The 15,922-nt window shown below is 35.1% G+C and overlaps 1 protein-coding gene across 3 annotated transcripts in view; it reads left to right on the forward strand.

Annotated features, from left to right (window-relative positions):
- Positions 1-15,922, forward strand: part of Ranbp17 (RAN binding protein 17) — a 228,240-nt gene that overhangs the window by 38,854 nt on the left and 173,464 nt on the right. For all 3 annotated transcript variants that reach the window (XM_048334124.1, XM_048334122.1, XM_048334123.1), the window contains exons 13-14: positions 1,200-1,305; positions 4,182-4,317. In XM_048334124.1, the coding sequence (XP_048190081.1) occupies positions 1,200-1,305; positions 4,182-4,317 (242 nt within the window). The remainder of the gene's footprint in view (positions 1-1,199; positions 1,306-4,181; positions 4,318-15,922) is intronic.

Raw genomic sequence — 15,922 nt, forward strand, 5'->3', positions numbered from 1 at the left:
CTTTAAAAATTTACCACTAGAAAAATGTTTCTTTCTTTCTTTTTCTTTTCTTTTTATTTTTTGTCAGTCCTGAGGCTTGAACTCAGGGCCTGAGCACTGTCCCTGAGCTTCTTTTTGCTCAAGGCTAGCACTCTGCCACTTGAGCCACAACACCACTTCTGGCTTTTTCTATATATGTGGTGCTGAGGAATCGAACCTAGGACTTTATGTATGCCAGGTAAGCACTCTACCACTAGGCCATTTTCCCAGTCCTGTTTCAATTTTTTATGTATTATTTTTGCATGGATAACACAGACCTTTTCTTTTTATCAAAAAAATTTTAACTATTCATAAAGTGCTGAAAACTTTTTAACAAATCTTGTATCTAGGTTGAGGAATCTAGAGAAGTAAAATAATAATGCCTAAAAATATTTCCAGCAAATAGTTTCATTCTTAATTCAGTTTTGGTGTCCCAAGGTAATATTTATGGTGTCACCATTTGTGTCACTATTTAAAGCTATTACTTGCTATCCTGAAGCTAACTCAATAGGTAGTGACTTGCACAGTAGAAAGCTCAGATTTTTAAAAATCATGCCTATAAAAGCAAAGGGAGTGAATTCATTACCATTATCCTATACTGTGTTTCAAACAGAAGCAGTTTCAAAGTGATCAGACTAGCCCCATCATGATGACACTGATACTCAGAAGTGACACTGGTATTGGATCATAAGCACCCTGCCTCCTTCTCTTTTTTCTTTACCTGAATTTTGGAGACAGTCTCAAGCTGGCCTTGAATTCATTATCCCCTTGCCTCGGCCTCCCAAATGCTGGGAATACAGGCATGTGCCGTCCCACACTAGACATTATATTCACTGTTTCATTTTTCATTTTTAATCTTAAGCCTTCATATTTAAGGTACATATTTTTCTCCAGTTTGCAAGTAAAATCCTTAAGAATTAAGGCGGTAAGTAACTCAGGCAAAACATAGCAAAACTTAAGAGCTGGGATTCATATGTCCTTTTGGCTACCTCCAAAACCGACCACTTTCATTGTTTGAATGGCATGGCGAACTTATCTAACTACTTTCTGCCAAGAACTGAGTTCATAATTGTGGATCACTGTTTTGGAAAAATAAATCATTTTAATAATCTGAGAGTTTTCTCCAAAGTAAACTTACTTCTATCAATACTTGTTAAACCTTTCTCTCCTGTGTATGTTAGGACGTCTTGCATGGCTGGTGTACTTAGTTGGTACAGTTGTAGGAGGAAGACTAACCTACACCAGTACAGACGAGCATGATGCTATGGATGGAGAATTATCCTGTCGGTGAGTAACAGTCATGAAGTTTATAAGAATTCACTAACTACTTAATACATTTGGTTTTTGGTGATTAGGAGCTAGAGCATTTTGTATTGCCTTTTGAGAAAAGCATGAACTCATTTTTTATTGCTGAGAAAATCAAAGCTCAGAGGCTAATTTTCAAGTTAAATCTTTAATAAATGATAGACTCAAATATTGTTTAGACATTTGTGCAAATAATATAAAGATTTAGGTTGCATTTTTACTACTTAGGATCTGATAAAGCATATAAAAGTGATAGGCATTGGCATGGTGGCAAAATTGGGACAAAGGGTATCATGTCAAAAATTAATAGAGCAGGCATTAATAGAGCATGCCTATAGTCTCAGCACTGAGGAAGATGAAGAAAGAGGATCCCAAGATCAGGGCCAGCCTGGACTTCAAGTTAAAAGCCAGCTTCAGCTATGCAGGGAGAACCTTGCTCACTAGATAAACAATAGGTATTTAGTTATTCAGCACAAGCTCCCCCCCACTCCCGCTTTTTAAAAAGATTTTTCAACTGATGAGCGTTGTTTTAATAAGAAGCACTGAATTGTCTCCATTTCCATTCCAAAGTGAGGAAAATTGTGTTATTTTTTGTTGTTGTTGTTGGATGTGGGGATTGACCTTGACCTCAGGGCCTGGACACTGTCCCTGAGCTCTTTTGCACAAGGGTAGTACTCTACCACTTTGAGCCCCAACTCCACTTAGGGTTTTCTGGTGGTTAATTGGAGATAAGAGTAGCTAAGATTATAGGTGTGAGCTACCAGCACCTGGCAGGACAATTCTTTTTTTTTTTTTTTTTTGCCAGTCCTGGGCTTTGGACTCAGGGTCTGAGCACTGTCCCTGGCTTCTTTTTGCTCAAGGCTAGCACTCTGCCACTTGAGCCACAGCGCCACTTCTGGCCATTTTCTGTATATGTGGTGCTGGGGAATCGAACCCAGGGCTTCAAGTATACAAGGCAAGCACTCTTGCCACTAGGCCATATCCCCAGCCCCTGGCAGGACAATTCTTATATATAAATATTATAAACGTGATAATTCCATATATGTTAGATTTTTTTTTATTTTTGTAGGTTGTGTGTGTATGTGTGTGTGTGTGTGTGTGTGTGTGTGTACACGCTAGTTCTAGGGTTTGAACTCAGCCCTTGGTGCTCCCTCTTAAGCTTTTTTGCTCAAGACTTGTGCTCTGCCACTTGAGCCACACGTCCATTTCTGGGTTTTGGGTGGTTAATTGGAGATGAATGTCCTGAACTTTCTTGTCCAGGCTGGCTTTAACCCAAGATCTCAGATCTCAGCCTCCTGAATGGCAAGGATCACTGGCTTGAGCCGCTGGTGCCCAGTTTATTTTATTTATTTATTATTGCTATTATAAAGGTGATGTACAGAGGGGTTACTGTTACTCCACTGCCAGGCTAGATTCACCTCCCCTGGTGTGGGGATGCTAAGCTTACTCCCTTATCAGTGCTCCCCTTTCCACCCTCTCCCCTGGGCGCCCGACCCGCGGATGGCCAAGGTGGAGCGAAGGGACACGGGCTAGCCTAAGGTGCACGTGGCCGAACGAGATCCTCTTTTCCTCCCTCCTTACCCACCAAGGAAGCCAGGCGCAGACGGATCTCAGAGACACTTCGGAGAGCAATCTGGTTTATTCAGGAGGGGCTTACTGATGATGATTGAGCAGGAGCTGGTGATAGGCTGGCGAGCTTGTCCGTCCAAGAGCAGATCCCAAGGACCTCCCTCATGGGCTAATGTCACTTCCCATAGTACCGCCCTCTGGGCAAAGCCCGAGAAAAGGGAGCTCACATGCTCGCTGGTGCAAGGTGGGGGATGGTCTCAAAGCTATCCCTTCTGGTTCCGGACCCAGAAGGAGATAGGTGTGGCTCACTTCCACACTGCCCCAGGGCTGGGGGAAGGGCTGCGTCTCCAGCGCTCTCATCGCCCTTCCCCCCCTCAAGGCCAAGTTGAATCCCCAACACTCCACTTCTGGTTTTCTGATGGTTAATTGGAGATAAGAATCTCCAAACCTGGTCTGGCTTTGAACTGCTATCTTCAGATCTCAGCCTCCTGAGTAGCTAGGACTAAAGGCTTGAGGCACTATGCTCCAGGAGCATTTCTTCTTTTAAAATTCAAAACTATGTATTTTCTTACTTGAATTTTTTGTCTAGGACATTAACCCCTAAATTTCAGTTTGCTAAAAGTACTTTCTAGTAATAATAAGTATAAAACCTACGATTTTGTGATAACTAGTAGTAGTATTGGGAATATTTCATTTTGTCAAGATAATCTGTGTTTATTTTTAGGCAAAACTTTTATGACTCATTATGAGTGATATAACTTGATAAAGTTCTTTTTTACTTTTATATGTAGATAGCTCTTTATTTTAACTAGTTATTTAATTTTATTGTCAAGATGATGTACACAGGGGTTACAGTTACATACATAAGGTAATGAGTACATTTTTTGTCATACTTGTTATCCCCTCCTTCATTTTTCTCCCACCTTCCGTCCTCCCCTTGAAAAAGTTCTTGATAGTTAACTTTGAGACATGATCCTAAAATGAACATTTTAATGGAAATACACTTTTGTATTTCCTTATGGCTGTGTATACTGTATATGCCATGTGTTACATATGTAAAATTTGAATAGAATAATACATGTGCATGTATAGGTAGATATATGGCTGTCTTATGAGAAAATGGTTAGAAGGAATTAGACCAAATTGTAGTATATTTCAGAGGTAGGATTCCATCTGACTTGCAAAACATTTTCTTTATATGCTTTAAAGTGATCATATATCTGTGATAAATGTTTTAATGTTATTTCTCTAAGGACTTGTACTGAAACATAGTTTTCCTTTGTGGAAAGAGTTTTTCAGCTTATATCTTTAATGGATACCAGATTGCCTCAATCTTCTAATGAGAAAATAGAGCTTGCAATTCTGTGGTTCTTGGATCAGTTTCGTAAAACATATGTTGGTGATCAACTTCAAAGAACCTCAAAGGTAGGTTTTACTAATAAGAGATTTACTTTGAAATGTTATTAGAGATAAATTCAGATATGAGCTGAATTATATTGTAGATTTCTACAAAAAGAAATTTAATTGATCATTTGTTTAATTGATATTGACAAGCAATGCAGAATTAATTTGCTTGTTTTATACTTACATTTACCTTTTTCTTTGTAGGTAAATATTCTTTTTTTTTTTTCTCAAATTTTTATTATCAAACTGACGTACAGAGAGGTTACAGTATCATACGTTGGGCATTGGATACATTTCTTGTACTGTTTGTTGCCTTGTCCCTCATGCCCCCCTCCCTTCCCCCCTTTCCCTCCCCCCCCCCAGGTGTTCAGTTCACTTACACCAAACAGTTTTGCAAGTATTGCTTTTGTAGTTATTTCTCTTTTTTTAGTAGGTAAATATTCTTACATGAATACTTACTAGATAGGATTATTTTAAATACTTCAATGGGTTTTTGTTTTTGCCTTTTGTATTCCAGGAATGAAAACAGGATTTGCCTTTTGGTTGTTTTGGGGTTTGGGACACTTAGTTTTCAGTTTACTGAACTGATTCCTTGATATTTTTCATGTTACTGTAATTAGGAGAATCAGATATGTACTTGGCAGCTGCCGTTAAATCAACTCAATGAGGAGAATATTTGTGATAAAATCATCGAAAGACTAGCACAGCAAGTATAGATGAATTCATTTTGAGGCATAGTGTAGAGATGATTGAAGGCATTTATGGGAACCCTGAGTAGGTACTTTGTTTTACCCTTAGCTCTGTTTTCTTGGATTCTGTATCCATGGATTCAGCCAACTGTGAATGGAAAATGTTTAAAAAAGAAAACTGTATTTGTACAGACACATATACATCCAGATTTCTTTCTTGTCAGTATTACCTAAATAATACAGGAGCATGTCTGTATAGGCCTTACCTGTACCAAATATTGTAAGTAGTCTGGAGATGATGTAAAGTATGTGAAGATGTGTGAAAGTTATATGTAAACTGCACCATTTAATCTGAGAGACTCAAGCACTCGAAGATCTTTATAACTCCCAGGGCTCTTCAAATTAGTCCCTGCAGTACAGAGGTGACTAAATGATCTTGAGTAAGATTTGTGAGATTTTTTTCTTTTACTTTTTAAAAAAAAACTTTCTAGGATAGAAAGAAAAATTTTTTTGCAGAACTTCTCTAAAGAAGCCCTAAGGATTCTCTTACCTACTTTGGATTTGTTTTAGTGATGTTGAAAATTTATTTGAAAATCCTAAACAAGCTTTCTTTCCTCCCTCCTCCCCAGTTCCTTCCCTTCTTCTGTTCCTTTTCTGTTTGAACTCAGGGTCTTTTGATACCTGGGGTATTCCTCTGCCCCTCGAGTCTTTCCTCCAGCCTGGCTTATGCTAGCTAATTGGAGATGGCTCTCATGGACTTCTCTATCTGGGCTGGCCTTAAACCTTTATCCTCAGCCTCCTGGTTATCTAAAATTACAAACATTTGCCACCAGTGCCTGCCTTCATTTATGGTTTCTTTTATTAGGGAATTTATCTTAACCTTCAATTTATTTATGACTTTTTGATGATTTTATAGTAATATGAAAAATTACTTGTTCTGTTTTAAGATTATAAATTATCTAACGTTAGGTAAAACATTTTCTTTGCTTTTTAAGGACATAATGTAGTTCAGTGTTTGCTTTATAAAACATTGTGATTTGTTACTGCCACTTAGGATTGCTATCAATAAAATATTCTTAGAATTTAGCTGCCATTAATGACATCATTAGAAAGAAAAAGAAGTAGCTAGAAATACGTGTTTTAGGTCATCAGTAAGACAAACTAGGACCAGACAACAATTGCATAGCATAAAATTTATAAATAATGCTTATTTTTAACTCCCAGATATGCTTCTCAAAGAGTAAAAGTCAAATTATGGTAATTGTCTTATTTAATGCATCCAAAGAACTTGTTATTTTGCTTTTGTAAAAGTGAGTACTCTTGAAACATTGCTAATCCCATATTCCTTTGGTCTGGATTTAAAATTAGAACAGTACAAAGTGGAGTAGAAATGCCTGTAATTATTGTCTTTCAAAGTACTTGGAAAAAAATAGAAAATGTGACCCATTATTTTACAGCAGTAGGAGTTGGGTTTTCAATATTTTGTTTGAGATATATACATATATTAATACACATGTATGTGACTTTTAATGGAATAAAACTATGAAAGAAGCAAATTATAGATTCTTCATTTCTGCTTTTTGAAAAACTTTACATATTAGGAAAAAGTAGATGATATCAGACTGAAGTTAATTCTTTTATTATAGGTAACATTTTTGGTTCGTGCATCTTACTCTCATCAGAGGAGTTAGTCTTAAGTTATCTTTATTCCTAAGGTATTATGTTAGTAAGTTTTTTGTCACTATGACAAAATAACTGAACAATTAGAGGAAGGATTTACTTTGGCTCACAGTTTCAGTCTGTGGCCACTTGGTCTCTGCTGTGGGTCTGTGGTGAGACCAGGTATTACAGTAGCAGGAAAGTACAATAGGTCAGAACTGCTCACCATGGCATCCAGAAGCAGATCTACAAAGAAATGGTCTGGGGACAAGATATGCCCAATAACCAACTTCCTCCAGCTTGGCCTCACCTCCTAATAGTCCATTCAACCTGCATTCATCATTGATGAAGTTAGAACCTTCATGATCCAATCACTGCTATCCAAGCCCTTAACATGTGAGCCTTTAGAGGATGTTTCTAGATTCAAGTCATACATCCCTATTGCATAACCCAAAGTGAAGCTAAAGCTTCCCAATTTTTTATTTTCTCTGGCATCTTTGCTGATCGCTCGTACTAGAAATCAAGTTTGGGGAGGTCTTAGTATATATTTATACTCATCTCAGAAATGTTCGTGCTTTCTATTCCTTACAACAGGCCTACAAGGTCTTACTAATGGAAAAATAGACTGTAATAAGTACTACATATAGACGACCTTCCATTTCCATAGGTTCTACACCCATGGATTCAACTAATTGTGGATCAAAAATACTCAAAACAAAAGGACCAGGTGTGGTGGCATATGGCTCAGGCTGGCCCTGCACAAAAATCATGGGCTGGGAACATGGCTCAAGTAGTAAAGTACTTGCTTTTAGCAAGCATAAAGCCCTGAGATCAAGCCCCAGTATCCCTAATATATATTCAAAAAAAGAAAATTGCATTTACATCGGCCATGTTGGGTTTTTTTTTGGTCTTTTCACTATTCCCTAAATAACACAATGTAACAACTATTTACGTAGTAATTACACTATAGTTGGTACTATAAGTGCCTGAGGAATGATTTTAAATTATGTGAAAATGAGTGAAAATTCTGTGCCATTTTTACATACGGAATTTGGACTACTGCAGAGCCAGGAGCTCCTGTGGAGCCAGTCTTTCATGGAAAGTCAAGGACAAGTGCATATTCTTTCTTGGCAACTAAGGAAGACTACGTAGAAATTATTTTTTAGAGAGTGAGTGTGTTGTCTGATTCTGACTTGTAGCCCCAAAGCAGAAAATATTAAATGATAATAGGAAAAGAATGTTTAATAATTAGAGCACACTTACATTGTGCTAGGAAGTATACTAGGCACTTTTAAGTATTACTGAATTTATCATATAGAGTATGACTTACATGGTTCTTTTGAGTCGTTCCTACACATTTCACTAGCTTCATGCTTATGTACCCATACTTAACAATATATGCTTAATATACATTAAATCTTTTCAGCAAACCTAGCAGTTTGTTTTCTATTAATTCTGAATACTAGAAAAAATAATTTCCTATGCCTAGGACAGAATTCGTTTTTGTCTGTGTGGTATAGCACCTGTATATATTCTACTCCTGCATTCATTACACAGCACTGTAATTGTAAGCAAAACATGTATGGGTTGCAATTTTGATTTGTGTACTGTACCTGCCTTGTTTTTTATTATCACCCCCAAGGGCCTGTTCTATGGCTTATATGCTTTCTACTAACTTAGATGTTTGTGTTTAGTAGAATTCTGTAGACTTGGCATTCTTTTTTTTTTTTGCCAGTCCTGGGGCTTGAACTCAGGGCTTGTGCACTGTCCCTGGCTTTTTTTTGCTCAAGGCTAGCACTCTGCCACTTGACCCACAGCGCTACTTCTGGCCTTTTCTATACATGTGGTGCTGAGGAATCAAACCCAGGGCTTCATGTATACGAGGCAAGCACTCTACCACTAGGCCACATTCCCAGCCCAATTCTGTAGACTTGGGCCTAGATTTAGTGTTCAGTATTCTCAGGTTTTATGTTTGTTGAAAAATGATTCTGACTAATTTAAGTATCTTAAAAGTTTATAAAAACTTGTATATGCAACAAAATACTATTGATATAAATTGCTTTAGAGAACAAGGTAAAATCATTAAGGAGTCCTTAGTGATATGTATGATAGAATTATGTTGTCTTGGAAAATGGTAGCTGTCGACACCGAACAGTCCATGCTAAGTGGTTCTTCCCTTTTGACTGCCAATATCTAGAAGTCCAGGTTATGAGCATCATCAGCTCCTGGTATGTAAGTATATTATGTCCTGAAATCTGGAAGAACTTAAAATTTGCACTAACACAATAAGTGCTCATTGATATATTTTCAGACTGTCTAAAATCAAAATAGGAATTATCACAACTTTCTTTTTCTGTGTATCAATTTCTGAATTGTTTGGTGTTATTACTCTTGCTATACAGCTTTTCTCCTGCTGTTGAGTACACATGTGAAGCAGCAGATGGCATTCTCTCCCTATAATTGTTAGGTCTTCCTGGGTGTTGTGTTACTAACAGTTACTATTTTATTATTCTATTGCTTCCCTACTCAACAGTAACAGTAACTTAAGCTGTAATTGAAAATAACATTCCGATGTGGCAGTAAATGTATTATTAGCTGCCACTTCCAAACACTTAGATAAAAGATATATTTTGATTATTACTGAAACACATCTTTTATATTTGTTACATATTTTTCCAAAAAGTATTTAGGAAAAACAGTTACAAGAAAACTGTCTCTTACGCATAGAGTTATCACTGTTGTGTTGTTGTCTTTCTTTTTTAAAGCAAGCTAGGTGCCAGTGACTCACATCTGTAATTCCAGCTACTCAGGAGGCTAAAATCTAGGTATCATGGTTCAAAGCCAGATGTACAGGAAAGTCTGTGAGACTCTTATCTCCAATTAGGCTGTTAACAGCAAAGAGCTGTTAGTGGAGCTGTGGCTCAAGTGGTAGAGTGCTAACTTTGAACGAAAAAGCTAAGGCCGTGAGCTCAAGCACAAGGAAAAAAAAAAGATCAGATTTATATTTTAAACAACAAACATTTAAAATTTTTAAATATTATATTCTAAATATGTAATGCAGATTATAGGAAAAAGTACCTGTACCCGTTCAGATTATATTCTGAAGCTGGATTGTTCAGAGACTAATGTTCAGTGGCTTAAATTTTTTTTTGTCTGCTCAATGGTTCTAAACTTTGAAAGCTTTATTTTTTAGCTTCCCTCAGATTGCTGTATTCTGTAAAATTATGTCATAATCTCTTTTTGTGATAGTGTTATTTGCCCTAGATTTTTCATTTGGTGAACAGTCAGTGCTTATAATCTCAGTTAATGTTTAAACTGTTTGTTTATTTTATTGTTCATGGATTTCCTCTTCAAATAGTCAAACAACATATCTAATATATATGCATTAGTATTTAGACAAGCCCTTTAAAATTCTTTCTCTATATCCCTTTGCACTTAACTCATCCTATATAATGTATATGAATTATAAAATATTCTATAACTTACTTAACAAATGCTTACCTAAGCAGGCCAGTTATTAGATAAATTATTATTTTTTAAATGCCCTATAAATAGATTTGCCAACTTGTACTTGAATTTGCCACATTACAGTTACATTTACCAAGTATGAACTCTTTAAGTGCATTTAAATGTTCATTCAAGAACATTTGGTGGAAGAGTCTGAGGTGGACAAATATAAACTTAAAAATATTAACACTACTTATGATTGAAATTATGAGTAAATTGGAAAAACATAGGATGTAAGTTGGAAAAAATAGATGTTTTTAAAAGCTGATTCCTATTGCTTATTTATCATACCAAGTTAGACACACCATTGTTACTTCATTGTACTCTATACAATTATATAATTACTTGTACATATATTCATTAGACAGTCATTTTCTTCCTTATGTCAAGTACTGTGCTAGATCCTGGAAGAAACCAAACCACAAAGTTCACTATTCTTTGTGATTTCTTGATCAAAATCAATACTTAACCAAGAGCATTTTTAATCTATGTTCTGTTTCAAATTTATTTTTAATGATTGTAAACTCTAAAGTATTTATAAAAGTTGAAAACCAGATAAGTGAGGAAAGTCAAATAATATATGTATATTCTCAGATTACAAATGACATTTTCTAGATTGTTCTCGTAAGTAGCTTTTTAGAAGATGATGCTTTTTTTCTGGAGATTCCTAAGTTTTCTCTCTCATATATTCCAACATCTCATGCTTGAATGTTTAAATGAGTCCATGACACTGAAGCAATATAGAATAATAAAGGAGACATTATGTAATGTACTGAGATATACCTTTTTAAATTTTTTGCCAGTCCTGGGGCTTGGACTCTCAGGGCCTGAGCACTGTCCCTGGCTTCCTTTTTGCTCAAAGCTAGCATTCTACCACTTGAGCCACAGCGCCACTTCCGGCCTTTTCTGTTTATGTGGTGCTCAGGAATCGAATCCAGGGCTTCATGCATGCCAGGTAAGCACTCTACTGTTAAGCCATATTCCCAGCCCCTGAGATACACCTTTTATTTTTTTTTTTTGAGATACACCTTTTAATAGCCTTCAACATTAAGCACCCTCAGTTTATAGAGATTTTAGTTACTGAATTTGACAACTCAAGTCTTAATCTCTCAGTGTATAATTGTCCTTAGAGTCATTTAATCTTATAGAAATCATATGCAAGGTAATCTTTTCCCCACAAATTAAAAGATGAAACATATAATAAACATTCTTTTCCTTGATAAAATTTTCGTAATTTATATCCACAGTTCATGATCTATGTAATCTATATATGATCTTATACTTTATAACCCTTTCATCTGGGGTAAGAATAGATATTCTTGAAAATTTAAAGGCTACCAAATACTTTATTGACCAGTTTATAAGAAGGAGATAAGAACCTGATCATTGAAGTCTTGGGGTAAAATTTGCTGACTCTTGAAAATATTCAAGTTCTTTAAAGAAAGGAATGGCATCTACTACATACATGAATTTTCTTTAAGGTAGTAGGAGTATTTGCTCATCGAATTTCTGGCGGGAATATGTTCACATGAAGCTAGTACTAACATTGTTATTATTTGGTGTCAGAATAGTTATCAGTGGGAATTTGATACTGCATCTCTGAAAGTATTTTCCTTTTTGCAAATTGTTATAACAAGGCTGCTTGAAGGGAATTAGGGTGAGAATGAACTGCTGCTCTAGAACCTCTGCACAAACCATCCCACATCCATATCTGCCTCAGCACTGCTTAACCTGTTAGGCACTGTGTATGGTTACTGTTATTAACCATTAGAGTTTGTGAGTAAATATGATGGCAGTATTTCTGAAAGAGGTCTAGGCTTCCAAGATAATGATCTCATAGTGTCAGATGTGTCCTACAAAACTAAATGAGAAATATTTTAGATTGTTTTACTTTTAATAATTTATTTCATAATTCTTTAGAGGTACTTATTACTTAATCACCTAGGTACTGTATTATATAGTATATAATATGTATTATGTTATATAATATATGGTAATATATAATATTTATTATATAGTATTATATTACAGTATTCGTATTGGTATAGTGTTATATAGTACTGTATAGTATATATATACTATAGTATATATAGTATGTACTATATATCACATTGTACTGTACACTATATAGTATGTACTGTATATTATATATACAGTACACTATGTTATATATAGTATACTATATGGTAATATATAGTACCATGTATTATGTATATTATATATAGTATACTACTACATGTAGTATACTATATATAATATAATGTATAGTGTAATATATAGTGTACATTTTTGTAGGATAAGTATAAGAAAATAGTCATAGGACTAATCAAGGCACATTACTGTTTGGGGAATATGTATATTTAGCCTAAGAGCCTGAAAATAAGAAAACATTTAAATAATATATTGGGATTGTATGCTTATTCCATACATACTGTTCTTGCTTATCATTTTCTTATCTAGTAACTCAGGAAGAAAAACAAATTAAGCTTACTGAAAAATATGTAGGAATGCTAAGATTGAATTGCATCCTATTTATTAACTTACTCAATATGGTTACAGTGAAGTAAACAGTAAAAGCTAACATATTAACCAAAAAGACAGAAGAAATATAAACCTAGCTACTCAAGAGGCTAAGATCTGAGTGTTGTGATTCAAAGCTGGCCCAGGCAGAAAAGTTGGTGAGATTCTTATCTCCAATAAACTATCCAAAAAAAAAAAAAATGCCAGAAGCAGAGCTTAAGTGGTAAAGAGAGCAGTAGCCTTGAGTAAAAGAAACTCAGGGACAATGCCTGGCCCTGAGTTCAAACCCCAGGACCTGCACAAAAAAGTAAAACAAAAAAAAAAGCAGTTATTTTCTTGGTTGTATTTTCAAGTTTTCTTTTCTGGTTATATTAATAGGTGCTGGACAAAGTCAGTGAAGTCCAGTTGAGAGTGTTTAATGAGGACTGAGTGAGTCTGAATATAGTGCTGTCTCTGTTTAGACTGTACCTTTTGCTCTATGCTCCACATAAAGGTTTGTTCAAACAGTACTTTTTATTCTGTGTTCCACGTAAATGGCTGCAAGGTGCATTTGTTGGGTTTTCTACTGATTACAGAGAAAATCATGTGCTTTTTAATGTTTCTGATTATTTTATCAAACTTTCTACCTTTAGGTTATGTAATGCCTCTTACCACCATGTGGCAGTAATCTAGACAAATAGAAACTTCAGTAGAAATATAATGATACATAATAGCTAATTTTTATATTCCATCCAGTACATTTTTTTTCTTTCTTGTGAAAAGGCCAAGTTCTTTTTTTTTTCTTTAACAAAGGATAAATGAGAAATCTGAATGAGGCTCTTTTACTGTCCTAATGATTAATGATCACTGAATACTTCTGAAAGATTAGCATTTTTCAGAGCTGCTAAAAAATATACTGTATTATTTAATTATAAGAAAGTAAAGGCTCTTCACACTGACAGGTGGTGGAAATTAGCAGGCAGTTTTGAAATTGTGCTGTGCACGAGAAATTAGATCTCATTTTAATTCTGCTTTTCTCAACTAGCAAATGAGGTTAATGCCATACATATTCAGCTGATATGGATGAAGAAATTGATATAAAGTAGATCAACATAGCTACAGGGCTAGATTAATTTATAGGTAAAGAGGCAGTGATGAATGAAAGTAATGTAGTGGTGGTCACTAAACTCCTCTGCCATGAGGGATTCAATAGCGTTAGCTGCTCATTAAAGGCATCGTCGGGGTGCATCAAATAGAAATTTGAAAAGGAATAGCCAACTAACCCCTAATTATCAAAATACAGAAAATACTAATTATGCCTTAATTAGCTTTTCTTTTAATGTACTGAAATTTGTTACTTTTTGTGTGGCACAAATGGATAGTTATATCAACAATAAATAGGTTGTTTTAATAACTTTCTTTTACCTCTGGGAAAACTACACTCCAATTTTTAATATGCAATAATGCTTCTCTCTAGCCTGTAGGAGATGAAAATTATTAAGTAGCTTTATTTTTTTTTGAAGATTTTACAGCAGCTTTGGGAAGAATTATTTCACCATGCATCAATTACTTTTAATTGAACTGAATATTTTTCAGATTGTACCAAATGTCTCTCATTTAAGTTTAGCAGTAAGAGTTTAAGAAGGCATCATAATGAGAATTGCATATAACCTCTGTCATGTATTATAATAAGATAAGGGTAATTATTTATTCTTCATTGAAGAAACCCCAAGGTAGGAATTGTAAAGGTAGTCACCATATTTATTTCTGGTCATTATAGAGAAATGGAGGCTATGTATTCTAGAAACTTCACATGTGATTCCTTTCCTTTCTAGAAATAAAGAATTCATCTATTTGGAATGAAGGTGCAGTTTTGCAGTAAGAAGCAGGTTGGGCTCTTAGTCTCAAAGACCTGTAGGTAGCTATGGGCTCTGTAGTAACTCTACTGTTCTTGGGAAATTCATTATTTTTTGTGAGTTTAAGTTTCCTCAGTTGTCATCGAGGGTGGTACCTGATATTATAATGATTATGTAAAGTATGGCCAGGACCTAGAATTAATACAGTACAGATACTTTAAAAAATGGCTGCTGTAAAAGACAGAACTTAAAAAAAATCCCCTGCAAATTTATATTAAAGGTTAAATTCTCTTTGAAAAAATTGCATGTGATCTAATCTTTAGAACATATTCTCAATCTGTGTTGGAAACCAACAAGTTTATTACAGTGACTTTTTTTTTTCTTTTGGTAGAATTTGGAAACAGTTTGTCAAGTATTACCAAGATTGTAGTATTGGTAGATAATCTAAATTCATGTCTTTTAATGCCAGGAAGAACTGGGAATTGAAGCCAAACAATATGCTAAAAGCCAAAGCACAAGAAAAAGACAAAAGTGTGATTTCTGCTAAGTCAAATTTGTAGTTAGCTCAAAAACTACATCCTCTCTTGTTTTCAGTTTATTTGTTCCCACCATTCCTCCTCTTTAGCTTGTCTGTAATTACCTATGGGAATAGAGGTAGTCACAAAATACCCTAAACATTAACAAGTTTGTTTTTCTTGTCAGTAAAATAAGTAATAACATGCATGCTCTTTTTGTTAGTTTTACTGTGTTTTGCCAGCATCTTTGCATCATTCAAAAAAGAAAAAAGATAACAAAATAGATAATTCAAATAGGAGAAAAGGAATGGATCACTACAAGTAGAGAGCTCAGGAATGACATTTTACAGTTTGTCAACATATGAATACTAATACAACCTCAAATATAAGCATTTTCAGTCTACTCAATAGAATTATCAAAGGCACATCTTTGGAAATAAATTGTAAACTAACTATAAAGCATATTACTAGGTTTTCTATCATTCACCTGCCTATAAACTGACTTTACGAATGTATTTGTTTCTGTGGTTAGTCAGATGGGAATAAGAGACAATGCAAAAGAGAAGGTAAGATTTTCATGCTCATCAGAAGGGATGGAGTTTTAAAAGAGTAGAAGCACTGTATTGAAGCTTGGTCTCAAACTGAGGCTACAGAGTAGCAGCATTAGTCCTCTTGTACACATGTTAGAAATGTGCATTATCAACTCTACGGCAGACTTTGAATTGATAGGCTCAGCCAACTATTCAGGTTAATTCCCAGGCCCACTAAAGTTTGATACTCTCTTAACTATTTGCCAGAAGACAGGTGCTCTTTTTCTCTTGACTATCACAGGAAACTACCTCCAAGTCCTACTAGAATGTCTGACCCTTTCTGGATCTTAGTCTCTGAAAATCCCAATGAT

The sequence above is a fragment of the Perognathus longimembris genome, chromosome 25 (assembly GCF_023159225.1).
Source record: "Perognathus longimembris pacificus isolate PPM17 chromosome 25, ASM2315922v1, whole genome shotgun sequence".
Classification (NCBI taxonomy): domain Eukaryota; kingdom Metazoa; phylum Chordata; class Mammalia; order Rodentia; family Heteromyidae; genus Perognathus; species Perognathus longimembris.